This window comes from Monodon monoceros, unplaced genomic scaffold (assembly GCF_005190385.1).
Source record: "Monodon monoceros isolate NGI ecotype Baffin Bay Population unplaced genomic scaffold, NGI_Narwhal_1 Super_Scaffold_12, whole genome shotgun sequence".
NCBI classification, from domain to species: Eukaryota; Metazoa; Chordata; class Mammalia; order Artiodactyla; family Monodontidae; genus Monodon; species Monodon monoceros.
In genome coordinates, this window is record NW_021703768.1 from 165,291,753 (window position 1) to 165,318,549 (window position 26,797).

At 53.8% G+C, this 26,797-nt stretch overlaps 2 protein-coding genes across 3 annotated transcripts; one reads left to right on the forward strand and one right to left on the reverse strand.

The window, feature by feature from the left end:
* Positions 1 to 128: 128 nt before the first annotated feature.
* Positions 129 to 2,636, forward strand: DNASE2 (deoxyribonuclease 2, lysosomal). Its single transcript, XM_029215759.1, has 6 exons — positions 129 to 432; positions 550 to 730; positions 822 to 900; positions 1,216 to 1,380; positions 1,472 to 1,669; positions 2,086 to 2,636. Exons 1-6 carry the CDS (start codon positions 338 to 340, stop codon positions 2,424 to 2,426), a joined length of 1,059 nt encoding a protein of 352 aa, XP_029071592.1. The 5' UTR covers positions 129 to 337; the 3' UTR covers positions 2,427 to 2,636.
* A 247-nt stretch (positions 2,637 to 2,883) lies between these two features.
* MAST1 (microtubule associated serine/threonine kinase 1) lies at positions 2,884 to 24,925 on the reverse strand. 2 transcript variants are annotated; one of them, XM_029217400.1, is made up of 26 exons: positions 24,742 to 24,925; positions 22,998 to 23,086; positions 22,446 to 22,521; positions 20,400 to 20,478; positions 18,341 to 18,501; positions 18,146 to 18,221; positions 17,764 to 17,973; positions 15,960 to 16,061; positions 15,724 to 15,856; positions 15,577 to 15,644; positions 12,843 to 12,922; positions 12,545 to 12,753; positions 9,941 to 10,079; positions 9,693 to 9,825; positions 9,391 to 9,556; positions 9,185 to 9,286; positions 8,897 to 9,019; positions 8,263 to 8,372; positions 7,360 to 7,538; positions 7,020 to 7,267; positions 6,478 to 6,684; positions 6,056 to 6,285; positions 5,614 to 5,736; positions 5,352 to 5,488; positions 4,305 to 4,492; positions 2,884 to 4,204 (listed from the first exon to the last, which is right to left on the reverse strand). In XM_029217400.1, the coding sequence occupies exons 1-26, from the start codon at positions 24,822 to 24,824 to the stop codon at positions 2,967 to 2,969; spliced, it is 4,689 nt and encodes a 1,562-aa protein (XP_029073233.1). In that variant the 5' UTR covers positions 24,825 to 24,925; the 3' UTR covers positions 2,884 to 2,966. The 2 variants fall into 2 exon arrangements, with proteins under 2 accessions (XP_029073233.1, XP_029073232.1); XM_029217399.1 differs by lacking the exon at positions 24,742 to 24,925 and having other exon boundaries at positions 22,998 to 23,325.
* Between the last annotated feature and the right edge of the window lie 1,872 nt (positions 24,926 to 26,797).

A 26,797-nucleotide genomic window follows, 5' to 3' on the forward strand; every position in this document is an offset into this window, starting at 1 on the left:
AGAGGCCGTGTCTGGGCCCAGCCAGAGCGTGGAGCCTATCAGGGACTAGTCTGCCGGAAGCAGGAGGAGGCCCCAGGCTGGCCGGGTCGGGGGCGGAGCCTGCAGGGAGTGACTGCCCGGAAGAAAGCCGAGCCCTCTAGAGGATCCTTGACTACCTATTCAAACCTCTGCTTCTCACCTCGCGGGCGGAGTCTCCATCCTCGTGATGCCTGGGCCTGGGTTCCCAGGCGGGTTTGGGGAAGTGAAATTCACCAGAGGCCGGGTCTGGCCCAGCTCGTGACCCTGCGCCTTGCGGTCCCGACACAGATTTCTAGAGCCCAGCTAGAGCTCTGAGCTCATGGACGCCCTGAGTTTGCTGCTATTGGCCGCGCTGCTCTGGGTCCCTGTAGGGACCCTGACCTGCTACGGGGACTCGGGGCAGCCTGTGGACTGGTGAGTGCGCGGGAGCCGACCATCCCTCCAGGGCCGCATTGGGGATTGCTGCGTTCCTAGGTGAAGACTGGGGTTCCTTCTCTTCTCCCGCTATTCTGTCCATTTCCTAACCTCCAGGTTCGTCGTCTACAAGCTGCCGGCCCACAGCGGGCCCGGAGATGCGGCGCAGAGGGGGCTGCGGTACAAGTACTTAGACGAAGACTCAGGGGGCTGGCGCGACGGTGCGGGGTTCATCAGCAGCTCCACGGGGGCCGTGGGCCGCAGCCTGCTGCCGCTGTACCGAAACACCACCAGCCAGGTGAAGGCGCCTCCGGCGGAACCAGGGGTGGGACTCTAGGGTGGGCCCGACTTGGGGGAACCTTCAAGTTGCCCCTGTCCATCATCCCCAGCTCGCCTTTCTACTCTACAATGACCAACCGCCTCAATCCAGCGGGTCTCAGGACTCTTCCAGCCGTGGGCACACGAAGGGTGAGGCCAGACTGGGGACTGGGGAAGAGTTCTGGTTTCCCTGTGCATTTCCCCCAGCTAACCCATGAGTTGCCAGGGGGGTGAGGGTGGGCTGCTCTGTCAGGCCCTAGCCATCTGTTTCCTTATTTTAAATCAACACTGTCCTTCCTCTGGACTATGAGAATCGATGGCTGTGGAAACTGAGCTCAGCGGTGGTTCTGACACTGCCCACTGGTCCTGTGGTCCAGGCCCCCTACAGACTGAGTGTTCCTGGGTTGCACATGTGCTTGCTGGGATGCCTCAAGCAGTCCCCCTGATCTCCAATTTCTGGTTCAGGTGTGCTGCTCCTGGACCAAGAAGGGGGCTTCTGGTTGATCCACAGCGTTCCGAACTTCCCTCCACCTGCCTCCTCTGCTGCGTACAGCTGGCCTCCTAGTGCCCAGAACTATGGGCAGACCCTGATCTGTGTATCTTTTCCTCTCACCCAGTTCCTGGATATCAGTGAGTGGAGACGGGGAGGCAGGGTGAGTCCCTGATTCCCAGGCTAGAATCTTGGAACAGTCCCTCGTTTTCTTCTCCCCTTGCCCTCCAGGCAGACAGCTGACCTACACCTATCCCCTCGTGTATGACCATAGGCTGGAAGGGGACTTCGCCCAGAAATTCCCCCACCTGGAGGAGGTAATCAAGGGCCATCATGTTCGCCAGGGACCATGGAACAGCAGTGTAACACTCACATCAAACAAAGGACACGTGTTCCAGAGCTTTGCCAAATTTGGAAACTTTGGAGATGGTGAGCCTTGAGGTTGACAGTTGGAGAACTTTTTCTGCAGAGGGGGTGTCTGGTGTGTCCATGGCTGAGGGCAGGTCATGGTTAGGGACTAGAACACCTTGGAGTCATAATCACATGAGAGGTAAACAACCAATATACCTGTGTTCAAATATTGGTTTCTGGCTGTGTGATACACGATTTAACCAGGGCCTCAACTTACCTTTTTGAAAAGTGGGAATAATGGTATCAACTTTAAAGGGCTGTTGAGTGGCTTGATGTATATAAAGCATTTAGGAAGGGCTATTAGTCTTAATGTTGTAATTCCCCAGATTGCCAGGAACTGATAACTGAGGAAACAGCTCAGAGATGGGAAGTGGCCTAGGGAATCCCTAGCAGTGATCCTGACCCTGTCCATGTCCTCTTTCCATCTTCTGCAGACCTGTACTCTGGCTGGTTGGTGGAAGCCCTTGGCAGTGACCTACAGGTCCAGTTCTGGCAAAGATCTTCTGGCATCCTGCCCTCCAACTGCTCTGGGGTCCAGCACGTACTGGATGTGACCCAGACAGCCTTCCCTGGGCTAGCTGGGCCAACCTTCAATGCCACAGAAGACCATTCCAAGTGGTGTGTAGCCCCAGAAAGGCCCTGGGCCTGTGTGGGTGACATGAATCGGAACAAAAGAGAGGAGCACCGGGGTGGGGGCACACTGTGTGCCCAGCTGCCCGCCCTCTGGAAGGCCTTCCAGCCTCTGGTGAAGGCATGGGAGCCCTGTGGAAAGTAGAGCAGGGCCTTCTCTCTAGGAAGCCCAGCAGAGCATATAAGGGCTAAGGCTCAGGGGCCAGTTTGGACTTCAGTTTGAATCTATTTAGTCTCTTCCTATCTGTTTGGCCTTAATCATGTGCCTTAACCTCTCTGTGACTCAATCTACTCATCTGCAAAATGGGAATCATAACACCTTACTCAGGATTGTTGAGGAATAAAAAGAAATTGGGAAATGAGGCTGTTCGTCTTTTCTTCAGGTGGGACTCCGAACAGCACTGCAGTTTGCTGAGGGTCTGGGGGCAGCTGGCACATAGGTGAGACACAAAGTGGGACCACAAGGAAGGGCCAACCAAGACTCACCTCCCCTCTTTATGGTAACCAGGACTGGAGTTCCACCCCTCAACAAGCACACAGGCAAGGGGGAGGAAACATGATGTCCTGCCTTGCTAGGGGAGGAGGGGCGAGCTCTAGAAAGCTCACGCAGCACGGACGCACTTTATTTATATGTGTACATATGTATACAGGCGGCTGTACAGCGCGGGGCCAGTGGCTCCCTTTGCTATGGGCCCGGAGGCATGGGGCAGGGCGCCCCTTTTTTGGTCGGGGCTGCTGGGGGCACAGCTTCAGCAGGGCACCGGGAAGTCAGCGCCACCTCAGGCTTGGTGGTGGGGACCAGGAGGGAAGCAGGTGGGGCTGGGGGCCCTGCACTGCTGGGTACATTCTTTGTTAGGGCTTGGGAGGGGGTCTGGGGCTCTGGGGAGAGCTTGGGAGAGGCAGATTTGGAACGAGGCCCGCTCAGCGTGGTCCGCTCCTCCACCACCTCCAGCACCCAGCGCTCCCGGCCCCGCGAGGCCTCAGGTGCGGGAGGTGCCAGGGGTGCAGATTCCTGCAACCCCTTGGAGTCCACACTTGGGAGTTGTGGCACCTCAGCCTTGGCCCCAGACCGCACAGGCTCTACGACAATGGGCACCGGGGGCGTGCCTGCTTCGCCGGAGCTGCTGCGCCGGCCCGTCTCATGTTCCTGCACCGGGCTGAGCGCCGCCTTGGCCACGGCCCTGGCCGCCCCGCCCGCGCCGTCCTCTGTCTGCACGCTCTGGTGTCGCGTGCCGCTGGCGTCCCGCTCCAGGGTCCGGCCCCCGGGGGTCGTCGCGCGGGGCGGAGTGCAGGCCTCGGCGCCACCCGGGGACTCTTTCTCCTTACTCGAAACCAGCAGCAGCGGGTCCGCGCCCAGGCTCAGGGGCGACTCCTGGCGGCCCAGGCGGCGGACGGCGACCTGCCGGGTCGCGCCGGGACCCTCGACAGGGGGCGTCTCGCCGTCCGACTCGGCGAGGCTATGCAGCGCTAGCTCGCCGTGGAAGTCCTTGCGGAAATCCGGGTGACCCACCTCGAGGCTGTGTTTGCGCAGCGCGCCCTTCTTGTCGGCGCCCAGCGAGGCTCCCAGCTTCTCCGCCGATTGCACGCGTTTGAGGAGTGGCGAGCGCGGGGGCTCGGCACTCTTAGGGCGCGGGCGCACCACTGGCGGCGACGAGTGCAGCTTGGCCGGAAAGCTCTGCGTCGTGTGAGAGCTGCCCACCGTGTGGCCCGGCAGCGGCGGCGGCGACGCCTGTGTCGGGGACGGCGTGTGAGCTAGCGGCGACAGCGGGATGTTGCCGGCCGACTTGCAGCGCGCAGAGCGGTACTGGCGGTGCAGCTTCGGCGACAGGCCGTGCAGCGTGCTGGGCCGGATGTGGTGCGAGGCCGACGACGCTGGCGAGTTGGGCGTGCTCGAGGCCGGCGAGCTGCTCTGGGACGAGGCGCCTGTGGACGGGCGAGAGAGGACGATGAGCGCCGCGGGCGCCGCCAGGGCACCGGCCCGCCACAGCGCGCAGCTCGGCCCCCGCCCAGGCTCAGGGCCTACCTAGGTAGGCGGAGTCAGGCGTGGAGCGGTAGCTGTGGGTGGGCGAGCGCGCCGGCAGTCCGTGCGTGGGCGAGCCCGGGAGGCTGTCACTGGACGACAGCGAACGGTTCAACGACGACAGAGAGCGGCTAGTGTGCAGCAGGTTCGACTGCTTCGTTATCTTGCGGAAGAGGGAGCTACGCTTCTTGCTGGAGGACAAGGAGGGGACCACCTTCCCTAGACCAGACTCCAGAGCTCCCGGCTCCTCCCACTTCAGGACTTCAAGGTACCTCCTGGAACCACCCACCCTTTCTGACCCCTCCCTCTTCAGCTACCACACAGTTCCAGACCAAAGAACTTCCTTTAGCTCCGTCCCACTTGGCTCCTCCCACCTCAGGTCTACCCATTCCTTTCTGACCACTCACAGTCCAAGCTGGAAACACCCATCAAAACAGAACCAAACTTTTCTAGCCCCGCCCACCTGTCTAGCCCCTCCCTCTCCAACTAAACTCACCTGTCAGAGTGGGAAGAAATTCACTGGGCTCAGCCAGGCTTATCTCAAATCCCCACTCACTCCTTGTCCAGGTCAAACCCACTGATCAAAACAGAAAACTCTCCTGGTTCCACCCACCTCTTCTAGTTCCTCCTACATATAAGGGAAGAAATTATTTCTACTGGCCTGGCATACTCATCCCAGATAGAAATCTCTTCTCCCGGGCCCTCTCAGTCGCCTAAATATAATACATCCGGCAAGGCAGAATCATCTCCTGGACGGCACCCTCTTAGTCCACATCTGCTGGCTCAGCTCTGCTCCCACAGTGCCTTTCCTTCAGCCTAGGAGCTTGGTACATCCTCCTTTCCTGACTCCTCCCGCTTTCCCAGCCCCTCCTTCTCTGTTGTCTTGGTTTTGCTCTTCACTTGGTGGCCCCGGCCACCTTTCCTGTGAATGTCCCTTCTCCTGTCCTCACCTATGCCTCTCCCACGTAAGCCCTGGCCATCGCTCCTAAACTGGAGTGTTCCAGGGACCTGCTGTTTATAGCCCCTCCCACTGCACTTGGCCCCACCCACCTCTCCTGGCCCTCCTTGGCAGAGGGCCGCTTGTTCCTCCGAGCCATTTTGGCCTTGTAGCTGCTGCGCCGCGCAGGGCCGATGCGGATGGAGGTATTTTCGAAGGGCGTGGTGGTCACGGCTACTTTGTTGCCACTCTGGGGGAAGAAAGGGGGAAAATTCTCTGCTGGAAGCTGCTCTGGCAACTCCAACTCCCCGGGATCTCCCCCACCCTTCGCCCCACCCTCGCCCCAAGACAGTTGGCGCTCTCCCATGGACTCACCTTAAGGATCAGCTCGACGACCTCAGGATGCACCATGCCATGCACAGGCTCCCCATTCACGTGGGTGATGAGGTCCCCGGCACAGAGCCCTGCCTCCTGGGCTGGGCCCCCCTCCTCCACGTGCTGGGGATAGGGAGCCCCACAGGAGCAGAATTAACAGGCTTGGTAACAAGGAAAGCTCCCTAAGCTTATGTGCCAGACACCTAGCTCTGCAGGCACGGTAATCTTCATAACAGTTTATGAAATAACAGTTATTCTCCCCAGTTTACAAATGAAGAAACTGAGAGTCAGAAAGGAAAAGTTACAGAGGAGGGTCACAGAGGAGTCTCATCCAGGTTGCCTGGTTCCAGAGTTTGAGCTGTCCCTCACCCCTGGGGAGGGTGGGGGGTGTCTCTCTCCCCACCCCCACTGTAGAACACAGGCTCCACCCATTAGTGCTCACCCAGACAATGTGGTGTACACTGTAGACATCTGAGTCACCCATGTAGACGCGGATAGCACGCAGTGTGAAGCCATACTTCTTGCCCGAGCGTTGGATGGTGATGGGGGAGCGAAGCCCACTGACAGCTGGCGAGTAGTCCCGACTCGGTGAGGAGTCCCGTGAGGACGGGTTGGAGGAGAGAGATCGTGGGGACATGGGGCTGGCCAAGGGTGAGCTTCCATGGGGGTCCACTGCAGACAGACCCATGGTCAGAGGTCAAAGCCAACAGACACAGGTCTCCCTGTGTCCGCTCCTCCCTCCTCCCAAGTCAAAGTCCCAGAGCTCTCACTGGCCCATCCCAGAGCCAGTCACTGTGGACAAGGAAAATGCACCCGGCACCAATGGGGGCAGCCCCTCCCCTGCCAGGCGGGGCCCAGTGTCACCTGCAGGGATCATGACAGACAAGGCAGTGGCCGAGGCTGACTTGATGACTTTGCCCCCGGTTCGAGAAGGCCGCTTCTCTACCACCGGGTCTCCTGACAGCTGCTGGTGCCGCGCCCGGCGCAGAACCAGGTCATTGGTGGCTCTCAGGCCTGATGGGTCCCCATCCTTCGAGGATGGGCAGAGGTCGCCTGGGCGTGGGCGGTCGGCTGTAACAGAGCAGATGGGTTAGGGGTCACTCCAAGGTTATAAACTTCTTGTACGCTCTTCCCTCTGCCTGGAATGCGCTTCCCACTTCTCTCCCTTGCTGGATTTGTGAATTTCATGGGAGCAGGTAACATGCGTCACGAACAGCTCCTGACTCAGAGGAGTGCTCAAATACTTTTGTTGACTGACCATGGAAAACGGGTCTTCCTCATATTGATGAGAATCCCAGATTGGAGTGTGAAGAGTACACGAGAACTTGCATAAACAGTACAGGCTCATTGAACGCTCATATATGACCCCTGAGGAATTGGGGACGGCGGCAGGAAGGGGCACTCACTGGCCTCCGGGTCCCCGGCGCTGGGGGTGCCATCCCCTTGAGCTGCCTCCTTGGGGGCCCGCGCATCCAGCGAGCCTGGGGGGTCGGAGCTGGGCCGAGCAGACCTGCGCAGCCGGGCCTCATCCTCGTCCTCTTGGGGGGCGCTGAAGCGGCTGGGCTCCAGCAGAGCCGAGAAACGGCGGCGCGCGCCCAACGGAGGACTGGCCTCCCCCTCCAGGAAGCTGGCCTCGGACGCCGAGAAGCGCTTGCTGCGCAAAGGGGGCGTGGTCAGAGGAGTTACTCCCCTTCGGGTCCAAAAGGACCCAAAAGGACCCAAACCCCCAATCCTGCCCCTGCTCACATCTCCGGGGAGCCCCCTCTCCAGGTCTTCTCGCGCAGGGTCAGGCCACCTAGGCCTTCCCGCTTGCCGGCCACCTTCTCCTCTGGGCCCTTGGCGCTCGGCTCCCGCTTGTTGGTCCCCGCTGCTGCCACGGGGGTCTTGGGCTCGTGCTGCGCCAGCTGCTCCATACTGCTATACACCTTCGAGGACGGATGAGTGGTGATGGAGGCAAGTCCAGCCCCCAGGTCCCGCCTTCCCTCCCGAACCAATCGAATTCCCGCTACTGGACCCGGCCAAACTACGCTCCGCCCCAGTAAAGCCGGGGGCCCAGCCCCCCAATTCTGGGCCGATCCCGACCACCTACAGTTCTTCAGTTCTGGCCCCACCCCACAAAATTAGGCTCCGACCTATTCTAGACCCTGCTAGCCCTAAAGAATCTGCTCTCCTTCCTGCCCCGCCTCTCCAGGCCCCGCCCAGTTATGTGTGCCTTCGCCCCAGGCAGGTCCCGCCCCCCCCCCCCCCCACGTGCTGTTCCTAAAAGCGAGAGGTTGCCCAGCCTCGCCAAGGCCTGGCCAAGTCCCCTCCATCCCCAGGCCCTGACCCCGCCCCTTCCAGATCTAGCCCCGCCCCACTGTGGGTCCTCATTTCCACAACTGTCCAGGCTCCCGTTAGATTCCACTCGATGCCAAAGGTCGGTTCCAAGACATCCAGCAAGGATGTCCCCCCGCCGCCCCCGCCCAAGCCTCATCATTCCCCGATCCTCACCGCCTCAGTAACTTCTCTAGTCTGAGACCTTGGGCCTGGACCCTGCTCCCCATAGCCTCCTCAGCCCCTGGCCACTTCAGGCCCACCTCCATCCTGTACTTAAACACAGGTCCCACCTCCCGACGGTCTCACCCCACCCCTATCCCCACCTGGCCTCACCTTGCTGAAGCGCGGGGAGCAGGAGGAGAACTGGCGGATCTCCACGGGCTCCTCCTCCGTCGTGTCATCCTCGTCATAGGAGTTCACATGGTGATACCTGTCTGAGCGGGCTGGAGTGGAGGTGTGGGTCGTGACCACGGGCATGGGTCCACTCCTCAAATCACACCCCCACCGGAGCCAGGTTCGGGTCCTGCAGGCCCGGCCACGCCCCTGCCCCTCTCTCGGATCAGATTTAGGTCCTTCCCCCTCGCTGGGTCCCCGTCCCACTCTCTGAGGCTTCGTCTAGCCCCGCCTCCACAGAGGCCACATCCCCAGATTGCACTGAAGGCGCTCTCCACCCTGGCTCCGCCTATGCCAGCCCAGGCTCTTGCCTCGTGCCGCGTCCTAGCACCGCCTCGTAACCTAGGTCCAGTCCCAGTTTTAGAACTTACTCCTGTCCAAGCCCCACCCCTACCCCAGCTTCCTTTCTTACCTTCTTCTCAGACTGAGCCCCGCCCCTATGCCAAGCCCCGCTCCCGACACAACTTCAGCCCTCTCCTCTCGTCTAAGGGGCTAGTCTCCTACCCAGCTGCGTCCCAGCCCAGGCCACGTGCAAGCGCCCCCTCAAGGGATCCCACACCCTGTCCCCGCTCACTGTCGAAGTAGCTGGTGTCATCCTCTGACTCCAGGTGGGGGATGAACTCGGCCTTTTGCCTCAGCAGCCCTGTCCAATCCAGGTCTCGAAAGAAACTGTGCTGCTTCACCTCAAAGGCACCGCCTGGGGAGGAAGGGGTGTAGGGTGTAGGGGAGGGAATTCTTGTGACAGCTATGGCCAGCCAAGCAGCCCAGCTCCCCACCCATTTTCTGGCCCAGGGACACAGCACTGGGAGCCCCGCTCCCGGACAACAGACCCCCCCAGCTCAGATTCTCTGTGACCCCTTACCTGCCCCTAGCCGGCCCAAGGGGTTGGTCTGCAGGAGGCTGGATATCAGGTGCTGGGCATCCGTGGGCAGGGCCTCGTCCCCCTCGGGCCACAGGATGTCATCTGCAGAGCAAGGTGTAGGGCTGGGGTTCGCTTTTGGAGTCCATGAGGCCCTGGGCCAGCCCATGTTTCCGTGCCCCCTGCCTGCCCACCGCGGAGGCACGCACCACTGATGACCTGTCCAAAGAGCTCTTCAGGTGTGTCTCCAAAGAAGGGCACGCAGCCCACCAGGAACTCGTAGAGAATGATGCCCATGGCCCACCAGTCCACCGGTTTGCCATAGCCCTGGCGCAGGATGACCTCGGGTGCGATGTACTCTGGGGTCCCACACACCTGGGGGCAGGACGTCAGCCCACGCCCTGGCCACAGGAGGGGCCTCCCGGGGGAGCAGTGCCCCCCGCCAGGCCCTGGGCCCCACAGTCCTGCCGGGTCACTCCACCCGAAGTGACCCCCACTCCCGCACACACACCTGTTTGTCCAGGAACTCCCGGGCGTCCTTCTCAATGTGGCCCTCATATAGGTTGGTGGTTAGGCTCATAAGCCCCATCTTGGAGAGGCCAAAATCCGTAAGCTTGATGTGCCCCATGGAGGTGATAAGGAGGCTGCAGAAACAAACTGAGGTCTTAGAGGCGAGGACCATCCACTTCCCCCCTGGCCCTTCCATGCCAGGGCCTCCCGAGGGACAGGGAAGGAGTGATGGGAAAGGTCAAGGCTCACTTGTCAGGCTTAAGGTCGCGGTGCACGATGCCATAGTTGTGCAAGTACTCGAGTGCCAGCACTGTCTCAGCAAAGTACATGCGGGCCATCTCCACAGGTAGCGCCCCAATGTTCTTCAGCAGGGTGGCGCAGTCCCCCCCTGGGGGTGAAGGAATAGGCCCATGTGAAGAGGGAGGTACCCCTGGCTCAGAGCTGAGCACTCAACATGCACCGTAGTACCGAGTCCCCATCTCACATTGCCCCAATTTTATAGCTAAGGAAAACTGAGGCTTCGATAGGGGTCTCCCTCTCCCCAGCTTGCACAGGGACTGCCCTCTACCAGGCTTCTCTTGTCCTCTTAGCCATCCTCCAATGTCAGTATAATCTGCTGATTTTACCCAGGAGGGGACTGAGACTCAGAGAGATGTTGGGTCATGCAGGGAGTTGATGGTGGAGGTAAGGTTTGGTTTGGGCCAAGGCTGCCTGCTTATCTACTGAGTTTAGGCCCTTGATCTGGAGTCTGAAACTTGAGGGTCCGGGGCCTTAATATATAAATTACTTGCCCCCACCAGATTTACTGCAAGCAGCATTCATATTTTAGTCTCCTTCGGTGTCCATTTCCCCTTTTTCTTACAAGGGCCAGATTTCCTTCCAGGTTTAACAGCTGGGTCAGCATGTAACCCAAGTTGCGCCAATGACTTTTCCCTATTTTTTCACAAAGATTACTAAGCCCATAGAATGTAAACCGGAATCTGTTGGATAGTAACCTCACTATATCAGGGCCTGTTTAAAGGGAAGTCCACAGAGCCAAAATATGGAGCGATTACTAATGACATGATTTGAGCACCTAGATACAGCCATTCCTGAAGGTGACATGGATTTTTTCTATCACAAGTCAATAAATTTCTTTCTTTCCTTTTTTTTTCTCTTGAGCCAGATTTATCTATGTCAGAAACTGATGAATCAGACTTGAAGCCATGCCCTCTGCAGTGGAAGCACGGAGTCCTAACCACTGGACTGCCAGGGAATCTGAATTTGGGCACCAGATAATCCTGACACACACTTATGCAGAGAATAAAGTGCCCATGTGGCCATGGTCTTCTTGAGCCTTATATCCCTTGTTGCCAACCTCACTATATGAAACAACCTTGTCTTTTTTGGCTTATTTTTCTTGTTTATTGTATGTTTATACAGACTTGAATGTTACCTACATGAGGGAAAAGTGTGTCTGTCTGGGTATCCACCAGCACCCAGCACAGCATGTGGAATGAGGGAGATGATGAGGGGACACCTGTTGAGTGACTGAATGCTCAATTAAGGCTCGGAAGTGGCACAGTTGTATCCCTGTGAGATCATGTGTGTGTCCTAATAACCATAATACATGTCTGTTTGGATGATAGATGGGTTAATATTGGGGATGGATAAACAGATGAAAAACCTATACATTGGTGGTTGGATGATTGGATGGATGGTAAATGGACAGATAAATTGATGGATGAATTGTGGATGAATAGATGGATTTAAATAGCTTGCTAGATAAAATGAGATAGCTGCTAGAATGGAGGTTTGGATGAATGAATAAAACTAAGAACAGTAAATGGATGGATGGAAAGAGGGATGGATAGCCGATGGATTAATAAATAGGTAAATAGGTATTGGTGGAGAGATGGATGGTAAGTAGTTAGGTGAAGAAATAGATAGATGAATGAATGTCTAGATATAGAAAAAGATGGATTGATGGAAAACAGATGTAAAATACAAGCAATGAACCCTAATATAAATTACGGACTTTAGTTAATAATTATGTATCAATATTTGTTCATCAATTGTAACCAATGTATCATACTAATACAAGATGTAAATAACACGGGAAACTGGGGGGAGGGGGAAGCGAGTATGTGGGAACTCTCAGTACTTTCCAATCAATTTTTCTATAAACCTAAAACTGCTCTAAAAAGTGAAGTCTATTAATTTTAAAAAATAGATGTAGGGCTTCGCTGGTGGAGCAGTGGTTGACAGTCCGCCTGCCGATGCAGGGGACACGGGTTCGTGCCCCGGTCTGGGAGGATCCCACATGCCGCGGAGCGGCTAGGCCCGTGAGCCATGGCTGCTGGACCTGCGCGTCCGGGGCCTGTGCTCCGCAAGGGGAGAGGCCACAACAGTGAGAGGCCCACGTACCGCAAAAAAAAAAAAAAAAAAAAAAAAAAAGATGTAATATAATATTGTAAATCAACTATACTTGAATAAAATAAATAACGATGTAATGGATAAACAGAAATATGGATGGACAAACAGACGGATAATCAAATGGATGGATGGATGGAGAGATGGCACATAGATATATGGATAGAAAAACAGATGGATTAGCAAATGAATAGATGAAATGAAGGAAGGGTGGATAATTGGATGGATGTATCTATATTGAGAGAAATGAAGATAAGTCAATAGATGGCTGGATATAAATAAACAGATGGAATGGATGATCAGTGACTGGATGGATAAATGGTTGGATAAACATACAGGTGGGTAGTTAATTTGGTGACTGGGACTCAGGCAGGCCACCCCCAGCAGCCCTGACTAGCGAGCATCCCCTCATCTTCCCTGCAGCCCTGCAGGCAGCCACACCTTCCACATATTCCATGACCATGCAGAGGTGGCGCCGGGTCTCAAAGGAGCAGAACATGCCGACCACAAAGGGGTTCTCAGCGAAAGTGAGGATGTCGCGCTCCACGAAGGCCTGCTGGATCTGGTTGCGCAGGATCAGGTTCTGCTTGTTGATCTTCTTCATCGCGAAGCGCTGCCTCGTTTCCCGGTGCCGCACCAGGTAGACGGCGCTGCAGGGGGAGAGAGCGAGGACCGGCCATCACCTCCGAGACACCCGGCCTCCGCCACCCTCCCCCCGCCAGAGCCCCGGGTGGCTCACCCGTAGGCACCATTGCTTATGAGCTTGATGGTCTCAAAGTCATTCTCTCCAGGTGGTTTCTTAGCCTTGCTGCTTCGGCCCTGCAGGGGAAAGATGGAGACCACCCCATCATCATCATGAGACTGGCACTCTTGTTATTCCACCTAACACATGGGGAAACTGAGGCACAGAGGGGGTGGGTGTGTCCTTCATCCAAGTGCCACAGTGAGGGAGTAACAAAGTCAAGACGTGAACCCAAGACTGGCTGACCCTGAAGCCATATATTGATAACTAACTTCTCTCCATTAGGAAAGAAACCTACAAAATGGCTAATCACTCTAATATATAAAGAGCTCTCAGACATCAACAAATAAACTAACAATTGAAGAGAAAAAATAGGCAAGATATGTGAATTAGAGTTAGAGCTCTTAACCATGTGAAAAAATGTTAAACCTCACATATAACGACAAAAAGGCAAACTAAAACTACACCAAGACACCATTTTGCACTCAGAAGATTGGCAAAAAAAAAGAAAAAAAAATCCAAAAAGCTGACACTCTGTAGGCAAAGCTGTGGGGAAACAGATACTTTTATACCTTGCTGTTGGGAGTATAAATTGGTACAGCCCCCATGAAAGGTACTTGGGTGTATATCAGAATTACAAATGCATGTTCCCTTTAATCCAGCAATTTCACTTTTGAATTCATGCTACAAATATGCTTGCACATGTGAAGAATGACCTATGTACTATCCTGCTCATTGCAAGACTGGAAACAATCCATACACAGGAAATTGGTTAAATAAACACATGAGGGGATATAATCTAAAGGAATATTGTACCATTGTTTTGTTCTGTTTTGTTTTGTTTTTGGCTGCATTGCGCCGCATGCAGGATCTTAGTTCCCCGACCAGGGATCGAACCCGTGCCCCCTGCAGTAGAAGCATGGAGTCTTAACCACTGGACTGCCAGGGAAGTCTTGTACATTTTTAAAATGAGGAATATCTCTGTACACTTATTAGAAAGTTCTCCAAAGTATTTTGTTAAATGGGGAGGGGGATAAGGAACAATATTACTGTATGCTTTTGTGTAAAAAAGGGGACAAAATATAATCATATTTGAGGTAATAGGGATATGGGGGACAAGAGTGGGTATAAGATTTTTCACTGTATGTCTTTTTAAAAAATAATATTTATTTTTCTTAGGGACAAGAGATTTATTACATAAATATTTCACAAAAAGATCTATGAGATATAAAAATATTGGACTCTACACTCCTAAAAATGTAGCCCAAAAGAGTCTGGCACAAACGTTGACAGAATTACGAAGAGAAATTACTCAAAACAAGAATTTAAAACATGGCTCTCAGAAACTATCAGATCAATCCGGCAAAAAAAAAGATGAATAGGAAGATGGAAGATTTGAATCACTCAATTCACAAGTTTGATTGAATGGAATTACATAGGATCCTACAAACAACAATTAAAGATAAATACCTTTTTAGAGTTTTAGACTTTTGAGTGATGTCATTCCATTACCTATTCAAAAAATTAAACAAATGGCATGTATAATGAGATTCAAAAAATATATACATATATATATATACATATATATATATATATATGACAGATGTGTGTGTATGTATGTGTGAATTCATAGACACAATTTGAAACAAAAGTCACAAATCCAAATGCCTTCATGGGCCAGGCATACCAGGTGAGAGCCATGGGTGGCTGGGGTGTGGATACCCCATATCATAGGCCAGCCCCCACTCAATGTCAGCTGGTTCCATCACAGTATTGTCAGAACTTCTAATTTTTCAAAAAGGCACAAACCCAGATTCTAATTTTAATCTTCTGATTTCTATATTTTGTTTCACATTTTTGAAAACACTAGGCAGCTCAGAGAAAACACATGCATGACCATTATGGTGGGCAATCTCCACCAGATATGTGGAACATCTACCAAGTGTGGTTGGCCTGGGGGGTGGAATTATAGTAATTTTTACTATGCTGAGCTGTTAACACACAGAGACACTCAACCCACTCAAAACTCCATGCAGTGTTCCTCAAGAAATTAAAAATAGAATTACCATGTGACCCAGCAATTCCACTCCTAGGTATGTACCTAAAAGAACTGAAACAGTTGTTCCAACAAATACTTGTACACAAATGTTCATAGCAGCACTATTCACACAATAGCTAAAAGATGGAAACAACCTAAATGTCCATTGATGAATGATGGATAAACCAAATGTAGCCTATTTTATTCAGCCATGAAAAGGAATGAAGTACTGATTTATGCTACAGCAGGGATAAGCCTTGAAAACATTATGCCAGACACCAAAGGCCACAGAGTGAATGATTCCATTTATATGAAATATCCAGATTCAGCAAATCCATAGAGACAGAAAGATCTAGAAAGCAGATCAGTGGTTGCCAGGGGCTGTGGGGGAGGGAGGACGGGGAGGAACTGCGTAATGGGCACAAGGTGTCCTTTTGGGATGATGAAAATGTTCAGGAACTAGACAGACACAACATTGTGAATGTAGTCAATAACAATGTTATGTGTATTTTACCATGAAAAGAAAAAAGCCTACGGAGGAAGAGCTATTATTAACCCATTTTAGAGTTGGGGAAACTGAGGCTCAGAGTGGGGACCAAGAGGCCCACCCAGCCTGAGGACAAAGAGCCAGGAGGTGAGCCCCGACCAGTCGGGCCAGACCAGAGTGTTGCCTGCTGGGCCACCTGGCCTTACCTCAGAGAGGTCGTCCTGCTCAGGTGTGTTAGAGCCGCCACTGTCCTGTTCCTCCAGGTGTACCACATCTAGGAAGGGAATGAGAGTGAGTGGAGACTGGGGTCCCAGCTGGTTCACCCACAGTCCCCTGCACCCAGCAGCCAGCACCTGGAAAGGGGTCACGGGTGAGGCCCAGCTGGCGGATGATGTAGCGGGGGATGTCCGTCTTGACCAGGTGGCCCTCCTTCGCATGGCCCTCAGCTGCCTCCAGCAAGTGGTAGAACTCCTCGGGGTTGAATTCCTGAGGCAAGGCAGGGTGCGCTCAGGGTGAACTCCAAGGTGTCCCAGCCAACCCCTCCCCAGTCCCCCACCAACTGTCCCCCGCCCATGCCCAGCCCCCTTACCAGGCACTCCAGCAGCCTCGCTGGGCGTGAAATGATAATGAGCAGCTTCTTCACCAGCTGAGTGACAAAGGCCACCTCCAAGCTCTCGGAACGTTCATAGGCCTGGGGTGTGGGGCATAGTGGCGGTGTGGTTCACAAGTGCCTTTCCTGAGCCAGGCTTCTCTCCCATCCCCACAGGAACTGACAATACTGCTGCTGTGTTCCCATTTTACAGATGAGTAAACTGAGGCCCAGGCCACATGGTAAAAATAATCATTATTGTTATAGCAAACATGGTCCTAAAACCTTCACTCACTCAATTCATCTTCAAAACAGCTCTATAATCCAGGCAGAGTTAAAAATCCCTCTGCCTGGCATGCTCTCTCCTCAGATCCTTGCATGGCTTCCTACTTCTCCTCCTTTAGGTCTTTGCTCAGTTGTCAACTCCTCATGGAGGCCTGCCTTGACCCCTCCAATCCAAAATCACACCCCACTACCTGGTAGGACTCTCAATCACCATTACTCTACTCTCCATTCCTGTTTTCTATCAAACAGGCCACATATTAATTTATCTATCATGCCTATCAAAGTCAGGACTATGGTGAGGCAAATGAGGCAGTCACCTTGGACACAAAAACCCTCAGTCTTCAAGATAACTAATATTTTAATGCACTATTTGAAAAATCAAAATTAATGCAGAAAAAAATGATAAGCAAAATTTATTTACTTTTTGGCCGTGAGGCTTGTGGGATCTTAGTTCTCTGACCAGGGATTGACCAGGGATTGAACCTGGGCCCTGGAAGTGAAAGCACCGAGTCCTAACCACTGGACCGCCAGGGAATTCCCAGAAAAATTTAAATAAGGACAGGATCCCAGAGGGCTGGGCCAAACCATACTGGAGCCTGAATCAAAAGGAAACGTGTGGGACCATCTCTACATGTTTTTATGTTTTTCAAATGATTAATGATTTTAATGAAAACAGTATTACTGATTAGTTCGTTTCCATTAAAACCAGGAAAGTTAAATTATAACAAATTTTGGTTTAATTATAAATAAAATATTTAAACTTAATGTTAAGTTTTAACATAATTTTTTTTTCAACTTTTTCAATAATTAATGTTCTGAAGGGGGAAAAAAATCACCTGCCTCATCCTAGTCTCAGTCCTGATGCCATCTGAGGAGGTAGCATTTGAGTAAAGACCTGAAGGAGGTGAAGGATGTTAAATTCCTGCTTCCTGTTTGGGGGGTTGGGAGGGATAAATTGGAAGATTGGGATTGACATATACACACTATTGTATGTATAAAATAGATAACTAATAAGAACCTACTGTATAGCACAGGGAACTCTACTCAATACTCTGTAGTGACGTATATGGGAATAGAATCTAAAAACGGAGTGGATATACGTATATGTATAACTGATCCGCTGTGCTGTACAGCAGAAACTAGCACAACGTTGAACATCAACTATACTCCAATAAAATTAATTAAAACAGTGAAAAAAATAAAAGAAACTTTTAAATTATTACTGTCAATATCACCAAATTATGTGAAAATCTTGGTTATAACAATATAGTGATTTTGATGAAATAAAGGCAAAAGGTGCATTTTGTGAAATATATACGTATACATATAAATTCCTGCTTCCTCCATCAGACCTAGAGCGGGGCTTTAGTCTTTCTCCTCCACCCTTCAATCCACACTAGCCCCTTGGCATGTGGCAGGCGCCCCCTGAGTGGATGTGGGATGAAGGAAAGTATGGGGCCATTGAGCCTGATTTGGGGGTTCAGAGCCTGAGGTGTGGCCGGCCTCCTGGTGCACTCACGTCCTGCAGCAGCTTCTCCAGGTTTTCCTGCAATTCGTAGAAGTATACGGTGGTGATGAGGCCGTCGCGGGACTTGGTCAGGCAGTCCCGGGCCAGCTCGATGATCTGGTGGTGAATGAAGCTGAGCACGCCGTCGGCCAGCGGCAGCACGCTGTCAGGTTCGTAGGCGCGGGCGAAATCGCGCAGCTTCTCTTCCATCTGCGCGGTGGCCTGCGGGAGGGACGGAGGCAGGGCCGGGATGCCGGCGCGGGGCTCAGCCCAGAGGCAGTGGTTGCCAAAGCCTGCACGGCGCGGCGCCGGCCGCCAGGGGGCGCGCGGAGCTAAAGCGAGCGAGGGCTCCGGCCGCCCCGCTTCCCTGCAGCCGCCCCCTGCCCCGCCTCACCTTCGGGAACCTCTCCTTGTAGACATGGTTCATCATCACGATCTCGTTGTCGTAGGAGGAGGGGGAGCGCCCGGGGCTGCGGAGAGAGAAGCCCATCGCGTCCAGCCACCTTCCTCCAAAACTGCAGACAGGCGTCTCGCAGGGCATGAGCCCCCAGACCCACCAGCTTGGACGGGGAGGGGGATGCAGGCCCACCTGAGGCTCCGCGAGCGAGGCCGCACCGCAGGGGAGCGGCGGCCACCATCCTCATCCGTGATGCTCTCGGTGCTGCCGAAGTGTTTGGAGAGGAAGTGGAGCTCGTCCACGGTGGGCTGGTAGGGCAGCTGGTGCAGGCGCTCCTGGGAGGAGCAGGAAGACTGGGGGGAGGGGCGGGGCCGGGGTCAGAGCCACCACGTTCCCCCACAGCTCGGGACCCTGGTCTGGGACCACCGCGGCTGGCGGGCCACTGAGCAAGGCCAGAATCTGGACCTGGCTTATGATCCTTGGATCCCAAGGCTCAGCTTGGGATTCCTGGCAACAGAGGGGGGGCGGGGGGGCAGGGACAGACACAGGTGAGAACAGTGACACAGACATGAATGTGGCCCGAGGGAGCCTGTGAAAACCTGAGTCAAGTCTCATGCCTCCTCTGTTCAGAACTCTCCATGGCTCCCACCGTACTCATGGTGAATGCCTAAGTCCTCCCCACAGCCCACAAGGTCTTGCAAGATCTGATCCTGTCTCCTTGCCATCACCTCCTCCCACTCTCCCCCTCACCTGCTCTGCTTCAGCTGCACAGGCCTCCTTGATGGTCCTTGAACAAACCAGGCACACTAGTGCCTCAGGGCCTTTGCACTGACTGTTCCCTCTGTCTGTGACACATCTACTATGGATCACTTCTCCTTCAAGTCTTTGCTTTAAAGTCACCCTTCGGGAGGCCTCCTCTGACCACACGCATCATTCCCTCTCCTTGCCCCAACTCGTTTCTTCTTGCTGACTTCTTATCTCATTACTTACTACTGTACATCTTTATGACTTATTTGTTACTGCTGTCTGCTCCTCCAGGGCAGGGATTTGGTTCTGTTTGGCCCCAGTCAGGGCCTGGCATGCAGTTGGGGCAAACACAGACCCACAGACATCAGTGGAGAAACACAGGGACAGCCACCAGATTCTGCAGGCAGGATGATCTTTTTCAACATGATATCACTCACTTTCTTGCTTAAAACTCCCCAACCCATCATTATCTATTAATCTTTTCAGTGCACACAATCTATGACCTACAGAATCAGTAGGTCAGACTGAATTTTTAATTTAATTTAATATAAAGCAAAACAGCCTTTCTATGGCTTCCCACTGCATTTAGAATAAAATCCACCTCACGATCCTGGCCAAGAAGTCCCAGCATGAGGAGGGTTGCTGCCTGCCTCACCTCCATCCCTCCACTTCCAACCCAAAGTTCCAGCCACACAAGGCTATTTTCACCTTTCTAAATGTGAAAAGTTCTCTGTTGCCTCTGGGGGTTTGCACATGCTGCTCCCCTTTGCTGAAACACCCTTCCCTGCCTTCTTCCACCTGCCAACCCCCTGCTGAACCTTTGTCTTGGCTTCAATGCCACCTCTTCCAGGAAACCTTCTTTGACCCTCCCTCCAGCTCAGTCAGGTGCCTCCCCTCTGCTATCATCCCCTTGCCTTATGCTACCCCCATCACAGCTCTGACCACCCCAGCACCCCAAGTTATAAATGCCTTCTTACTGATCTGTCTCCTCCCATGAGGGCTTTGTGAATCCTTGGGCCCAGACCCAGCTTGTAGAGCCCCACACACATGACAGTCATGTGATAAAAGTCTGCTGAACATCATACCAATGTATGGATGAGCGAACCAGAGAGACATGTAGAAAAGAGGGCAGATGGAGAGAGAGAATTTGGGTACTGCAGTGGGGGAGCAAATGGGCTCTGGGCGAAAGGGGTGTGCCCTGGCCAGCTGCAGACACTTGGGCAGTTGGCTTAACACATGAGCCTTAATGTCATTATCCGAGGTAAGTAAAATAAGTAAGTAAAATAAGTAAATAAGTAAAATAATTAAAATAAGTCCGAGGTAAGTAGGATCCCCAAGAAGATATGTTGAAGATGGAGAACAGGACCTTGGAGGGGACTTGGAACTCACTAAGAGATGGACAGATGACACCCTTGGAGAACAAGAGAAACCCAAAGCTCTCATTTAGGCCAGTCCAGCCGGCCCCCCGCGGCTCCAACCCACCGGCCCCGCCTGCCACACTCACCGAGACGGTGGAGCTGGGCGTGTTGGTGCCATAGCCAGACGAAGGGAGTGAAGCCAGAGACCAACGGCGTCCGTCCGCCCTGGAACCCAGCCGACATGCTCAGAGGCCGCCAGGCCCCACCAGACAGCCCCATTCCTCAGAGTGTGAGATAAACCACTGGCCATGGCCAGAGCAGGAGGTGGGGGAATATATCTGCACTCTGAGATTCCTGAAGTCCCTCAGAGTCAAGGAGGTAAAGAGGAAGTCTTCCAGCCAAGTACCCGGGACCTGGAGCAAAGATCAGTCTTCTCTGCTCCTTCCCATTTATACTCCTCTCCTGTCAACCTCATGCCAAACAAGCCCCCAAAGTGAAAAGCCCACTCAAGGAAGTCATCCCAGAGGGACCCCAAAAGATGACCGCTAGAGGACCCCCATGAGAAAATTCTCAGAGGAAGATCACTTGGGTCTTTTCAGAGAAATATTCCTTCCTCATACACACACACACGCATGCTCCCATAGACACAATCACTCTCACGGCTACATCCATTAGTATTACTGTTACTAGTACGGTTGAGTTCACACACTGAAAGTCACACACATTCACACCACGTGACTCTTCAACACAGACACTCACATGCATTCACTGTTCCATACATGGACCCAAATATCACATGTTTCCAGGCTAACACACAATCATACATGAAAAAAGAGACGTACACTCACATATAGACATATATACTTACAGAGACCTGGTACTCATACACTCTGACATACACACACACTCCCCCACACACTCTAGACTTTCACATTCACGTGACACACATTGAAGACGCCCTCACGCAGTCAGTCACACATTCAAACTCTCAGAGAGCCACACACTCATTCACACTCCCACACAAATTACGTATTCACATGGAGACACACATGGAGGTACATGTTTCCTCAGCTATTCACACACACATTTACAACCCTAGAAGCACACAGTCACACACGTTCACTCTCACACGCTGATACACACCCATGGATACAAAGACAGGCATGGGCTGCCTCCCATATTCACAGCCTCACAAACACACACATCCCCATCAGCACACAGATTGCACACTCACGTGTACACACACTCCCATGCACTGGAATCCTCTCTCCAGGCAGTGACCTCGCTCAGCTCACCTGCTTCCCAGCTCACCCTCCATGTAGGTAACCACATCCGGCCCAATCTTGGAGCCCTTTTCTGGCTCCCTATTGCCCTCAGCTGAATTCCACGGTCGAAGGGAATCCCCACTCTTCCAAGGGAGCCGTCCTGTGTCCCCACAGTCTCCTGTGACTCGCACCCCACAGCTTTCACCAGCCTTTGCGGTGACCTGCGTTGCCTCCCCAACTCAACTCCAAGGATAGAGCAGGGATGTGGTTCACCCCATATCCCAGGTCCCAGAACACAGCAGTTGTTCAGACGCTTTTAGAATGAATAAAGTTCAAAAAAAAAAGAGACCCACCCAAACACCCTGGTGACTCCTCAAAGATTCCCCCTCAAAATTCAAAGAATCTCTCTTTCTCCCCCAATCTCGACAAAGCCCCCCAGAAAATTCATCTTAGGGACACTCCAGAAACCCACAGAGACCCCCGATGGAAACCTGAGATTTCTCCTCTTGGGCCCTCGAGAAATAGCCCTAGGGGCCCTCCCCCACGTCAAGGACCAAGTCCTTCGATGGGCATCAAGCAGTCTGCGCTTGCGCACTTCCTCCCTGCTTCCCTGTCCTGTTGCTATGGAAACGCCTGGCCTGGAGAGCGAGGCTTGGGAGACTAAGACCCAGGCCCCATAGCGCAAGCGCTTTCACTCCGCGGCAAAGGAAGCCCCGCCCCTTCCGTGGTTCTGAACTGGTGGTTGGCCCCGCCTTCTTATAGGTCCCGCCCCTAAGACTGGGTGCCTGTTCCCGCCAGGACGTTGGGGCGCTCTGCGGGTCCCTCAGGCCTGACTCAGGTGCAATTAGAAGGGGAACAGATGGTGGCCCAGACGGTGGGTAGGGAGGGTATGGCCAGGGTTCTGGGGCCCTGGGGAGAGGGACTCACCTTCGGGAGGAGGCGAAGGAGAAATGGGCGGGGGTGTTGGGGGAGAAGTTACGGGGACTGTCCAGGGGACTGCTACCTGTGGCGGAAAGAGAGGGATCTTCAGGCTTGGGATAGAAGGCAATCCCATCAAACCTCCTGATCCTCAAAGCGGGTTCCAAACAGCAGCTTGTCCCCTCTTTAGTCTAATCCCACCCACGTATGGGTGGACCGCTCCCCTTAGCTGTGGCCCTGCCTCTCAAAATGTTTTGGCTACCGAGTCAGCCCAGCCCCTCTCCAGGCCGATTCCGTCTTTTTCGGGGTGGCCCCGCCCCTTAGGTATGGCTCCTCCTTTCTGCTCCATCCCCTTTCCAATCAAGCTCCTCCTGGGCCTCCGCCCACAAATGCCCGTCCCCCTGCGGACCGGCCAAGCCAACACAAGGATGGCTCCGCCCCTTGTCCAATCCCGGTCCTCTCCGTCTAGACTCTGGACCACCACTCCTGTGGCATGGACACACCCCTCGCCTGTGACCACGCCTCCTCTAGTCTGGCCCACAAACCCACCACCTGTCTCACCCAGGTGTCCAGGCAGTGGGGAGTGGGGTCGCGGCAGCGTGGGCGAAGTGCTGGTCAGGATGAGACTTTTCCGGTTACTGGTGCGGCAGCTGCGGGGAAGGCGAGGCAAGGGACCGGACCCGGCCGTAGCCCAGTGAGTTTGTGGACCCAACCCGCAGCCCTCCCATCTCAGATCCCCACCTGTCTCCCAACTGTGTGTGATTGGATGTGCTCCCAAAGGACTGCTCAGAGGAGGAGGCAGTGGAGGCCTCGGTAGGACTGTATATGGGAGGTGATGCGTATGTGTTGTGTATGTGCAAGACTCCTGGTGTGGATCATGTGTGACCATGCATGGCACAGTGTATCAGCCAGGGGGTGATAGTCATGTCCACGTGATGCTAATGGAGATACTGAGTGTCTGTGTGTCTTTGGGTCCTTGCGTGACATTCACTGTGTGTATCCAGGTGTGGCACCCGTGTGTGAATTCAGCACTGGGAGCATCCTAGTGTGATAGCATGTGTGACAGTCCTTGGGTTTATCTTGTGTGACATGACCTGTGGCTTTGTGTGTCTATATGACACAGTGTAACGCCACTTGTCCATGACTAGATGTGCCACTGTGTGCTGTAAAGTGTGCGTGATGCATGATTTCTGCTACGTGTCTGTCTTTGTGTAGCAATCTGAGTCTGTATGAGATACTGTCCTTGTGTCTGAGTGTGACATTCACCATGTGTGTTCCCGTGTGGCATCTACGGTGTGTGAGTTTAACACCCTGTGACACTGGGCACGTCTGAGCATACCACTGTGTGTGACATGGATGAAAATGAGTGAAAACCTGTGATGTTGTGTGTGTCTCCGACTCTGCAAGATTCTGTGTCTGTTATTCTATCATCCGTGTGGCACAACATATGACATGCTTAGGTGATATCGTATATTGTGCCATTGCACGGATGTCATTGCCACACATGTGTCTGTGTGCATTTCAGATGGTGTGGATCACCAGGCATGTGACATCTTACAGAGTGTACACTACACTGTGCCTGTGGGCTTACTTGACTGTGTGATGCTGCTGCGAGTGTCCTTGTGTGTCTGTGCGTGCCTCTGACCTATGGCCACCATATGGCTGGGTACGCGTGGCGGCTCCCGGGTGTATCTGGGACACTAGGGCTGTTGTGTGTGTATGTGTGTGTGACATCATGTCCTGAGTGACGCTGTGTGTCACTATTTTTCGTATGAGGCTGTGTTCTTTGGGGGGCGGTTGTGCTATTATAAAAGCCCCCCCTTTTATTCTGCCCCTCAGGATCCCAGCTTCCAAAGAGGGACCCTCCAGCCCCTCCATTCTCTTCGCACACACCCCCCTCCCCGGCTCAGTGACTGAGCATATTCGCGCGGCCAGAGCACGCGGCATGGGGGTGGGGGGAGGCCAGGCTGCGGCTATTGTTCTGAGGGTGCTAAGCCCCCCACCCTCCCCTTCTTCCCCTACCCTCACCGGGCTGCCGGAGCCCGCAGCGCCATCAGACAAAGGCGCCTCAATCCCCCACCAGGCGCAGCCCCCTCCCCCCGCGGCGGTCCTTTCTAGCGTGCAGTCCCCCCAGCCTCAGCCCACACTGCCCCCCATTCAGCCCCATCCCTGGCAGGAAGGCGCGAGCGAGCACCTCTGGCGCAGCTGGACCGGGTGCAGCATCCCGGGCCCCGCCCTGCAGCAGCAGCCGGAGGGCGGCTTTGGGGGAAGGGCCAGGTCAGGGTCTGAGGGATCGGGGGTCTACCTCTTGGTGCGACGGAACATACTGCCGCCAGGGAAGGAGGGCATCGAGAAATTGGAAAGCGCGGTCCAGAGAGAGTCAGACATGACCCGGCGGCGGCGACATGGTGGCAGGTGCGGCAGCGGCGGCGGCGCGGGGAGCAAACGCGCGGGGCGGAGGCTGGAGCCGCAGCGGGCAGGGTAGGGCGGGGGAGGGGAAGGCCTGCGGCTGCCGCTAGCCAGGAGGGGGCGCTGCAGTGCACCAGCGCGCCTGGCCCCGCCCGCGCGCCCGCCTGGCGCCCCCACCCGGGCCGGAGAAGGGGCGGCCAGCCCCGCGCGTTTCTCCCCAGGGCTCACCTGCTGCTTTTCCGGGGCAGGGGCAAATCTTTCTGGAAGGCAAAGGAGCAAAAGGATAGAGGTCAGCGGGGACAAGCAGCCACTGCCCAAAAGCCCTGTCAGCCCACTGGAGGGGTAGAGGTGGGATGGGACAGGTCCTTCATCAGCATGGTCACCTGCGCCCTTGGCCATGAGGTGAGGGCTGGGCTCCTAGGGGAAAAGGGTACCAGGGTGATTCCTCTCCCGACCCCCAGAGGCCAGCAGAGGGCCCCCTATAGGACTCCTGAGCTGGCGTCTCAGTATGTGTTTGTGCAAACGAAAACATCCAGGAGTCGTTATTTGAAAAATATTTCTTGAGCACCTACTGTATGACAGGCCCCGTGCTAGGCACTGGGGACACAGCAGTGAATGAGACAAAAATCCTGCCCTTTGGGGACTAGCATTTAAAGGAAGGAAGCAGACAACCAAGATTAACATAGAAGTGAACGAAATAATTTTAGACAGAAATAAATGTTATGAATAAAATTAAGCAAGGTGATGTGATGGAAAATGGCTAGGAGGGGGACATGATAGTTACAGAGGTCTGCTCTGTGGAGACGATTTTTAAGTTTGTTGCTGAAAAATAAAAGTCAGCCCTGGGAGGCTCTGTGGAGAGAGCATTCCAGGTAGAGGGAATTGCAAAGGCCTGGAGGTAGGAATAAACTTGGCATGCTCAAGCATGAAAGGGTGAATGACTGGATGAATGAATGAATGACTCCTCCACACCTCAATGGTTCTACCCCACTCTCAATCAGATTCACAGAGTTGGGGTGGGGATAGTTAGGGTGGCTCAAACTGAGATTTGACATGGGAATCAGGTGATAGCTGGGTGGTCTTTTTCGGTAATGGCAGTGATAATAATTGGTAGGTATTGGGACTTCTCTGGTGGTCCAGTGGTTAAGACTCCGTGCTTCCAATGGAGGGGGCAAAGTTCAATCCCTGGTCATGGAACCAACATGCCACACGGTGTGGCAAAAAAAAAAAAGTCAGGTATTAACTCTGTCCACATCACAAGAAGGTTGCATTCTGTTTGTCAAGCACACAGGAAACCACTACAGGGACCAGAAATTACAGAGGTCTGGACCCTTTTCTGAGAGCACTGGGGAGAAGGGGCATCACCTTCCACCCAGTTCTGTGTCCACAGGCTAAGGTGAATAAAAGGGATTGGGCAGGGCTGCAGGCAGAAAGATTCAAGTTAGGGTTCCAAAAGCCCTTTGGTGGGGACTCCAACCAGGGAGAAATGAGGAGTGTTCTAGGATTTTTCTAGAATCTCTGATAGCAGAAAGCCCTGGGTTCAAATCCCAGTTTTGCCACTTATAACCTTGGCAAATGACCTTCCGATAGTCCATTCCTTCTAGAGGATTCTGTCAGATGATGCAGGTGCCTAGCACCTTAGTATGGTGTCTAGCATATAGTAAGTGCTCAATAAATGTTAGGTCATAGGAACAGGAGTTATTGTGGATGGACATGCTGCATGGCAGAAGATGGGCCAGAGGGACCTCACACTCCCATGTACAGAGGACAGAAGGATGGTCGGCGTCAAAAGGAACACTGTCCAGATTGGCAGCCCTGCCATCCTGAGCCAGGGGTGACCAGAAATCTATACCAGGTTTTCCCTCTGTCTTTGCAGGATCAGCTTGAATAAGCCGCCCCTTGGACAAGCCCCTTGGACCGGCCGGCCGGCCCGGCCAGGCGGCCGCAATGGC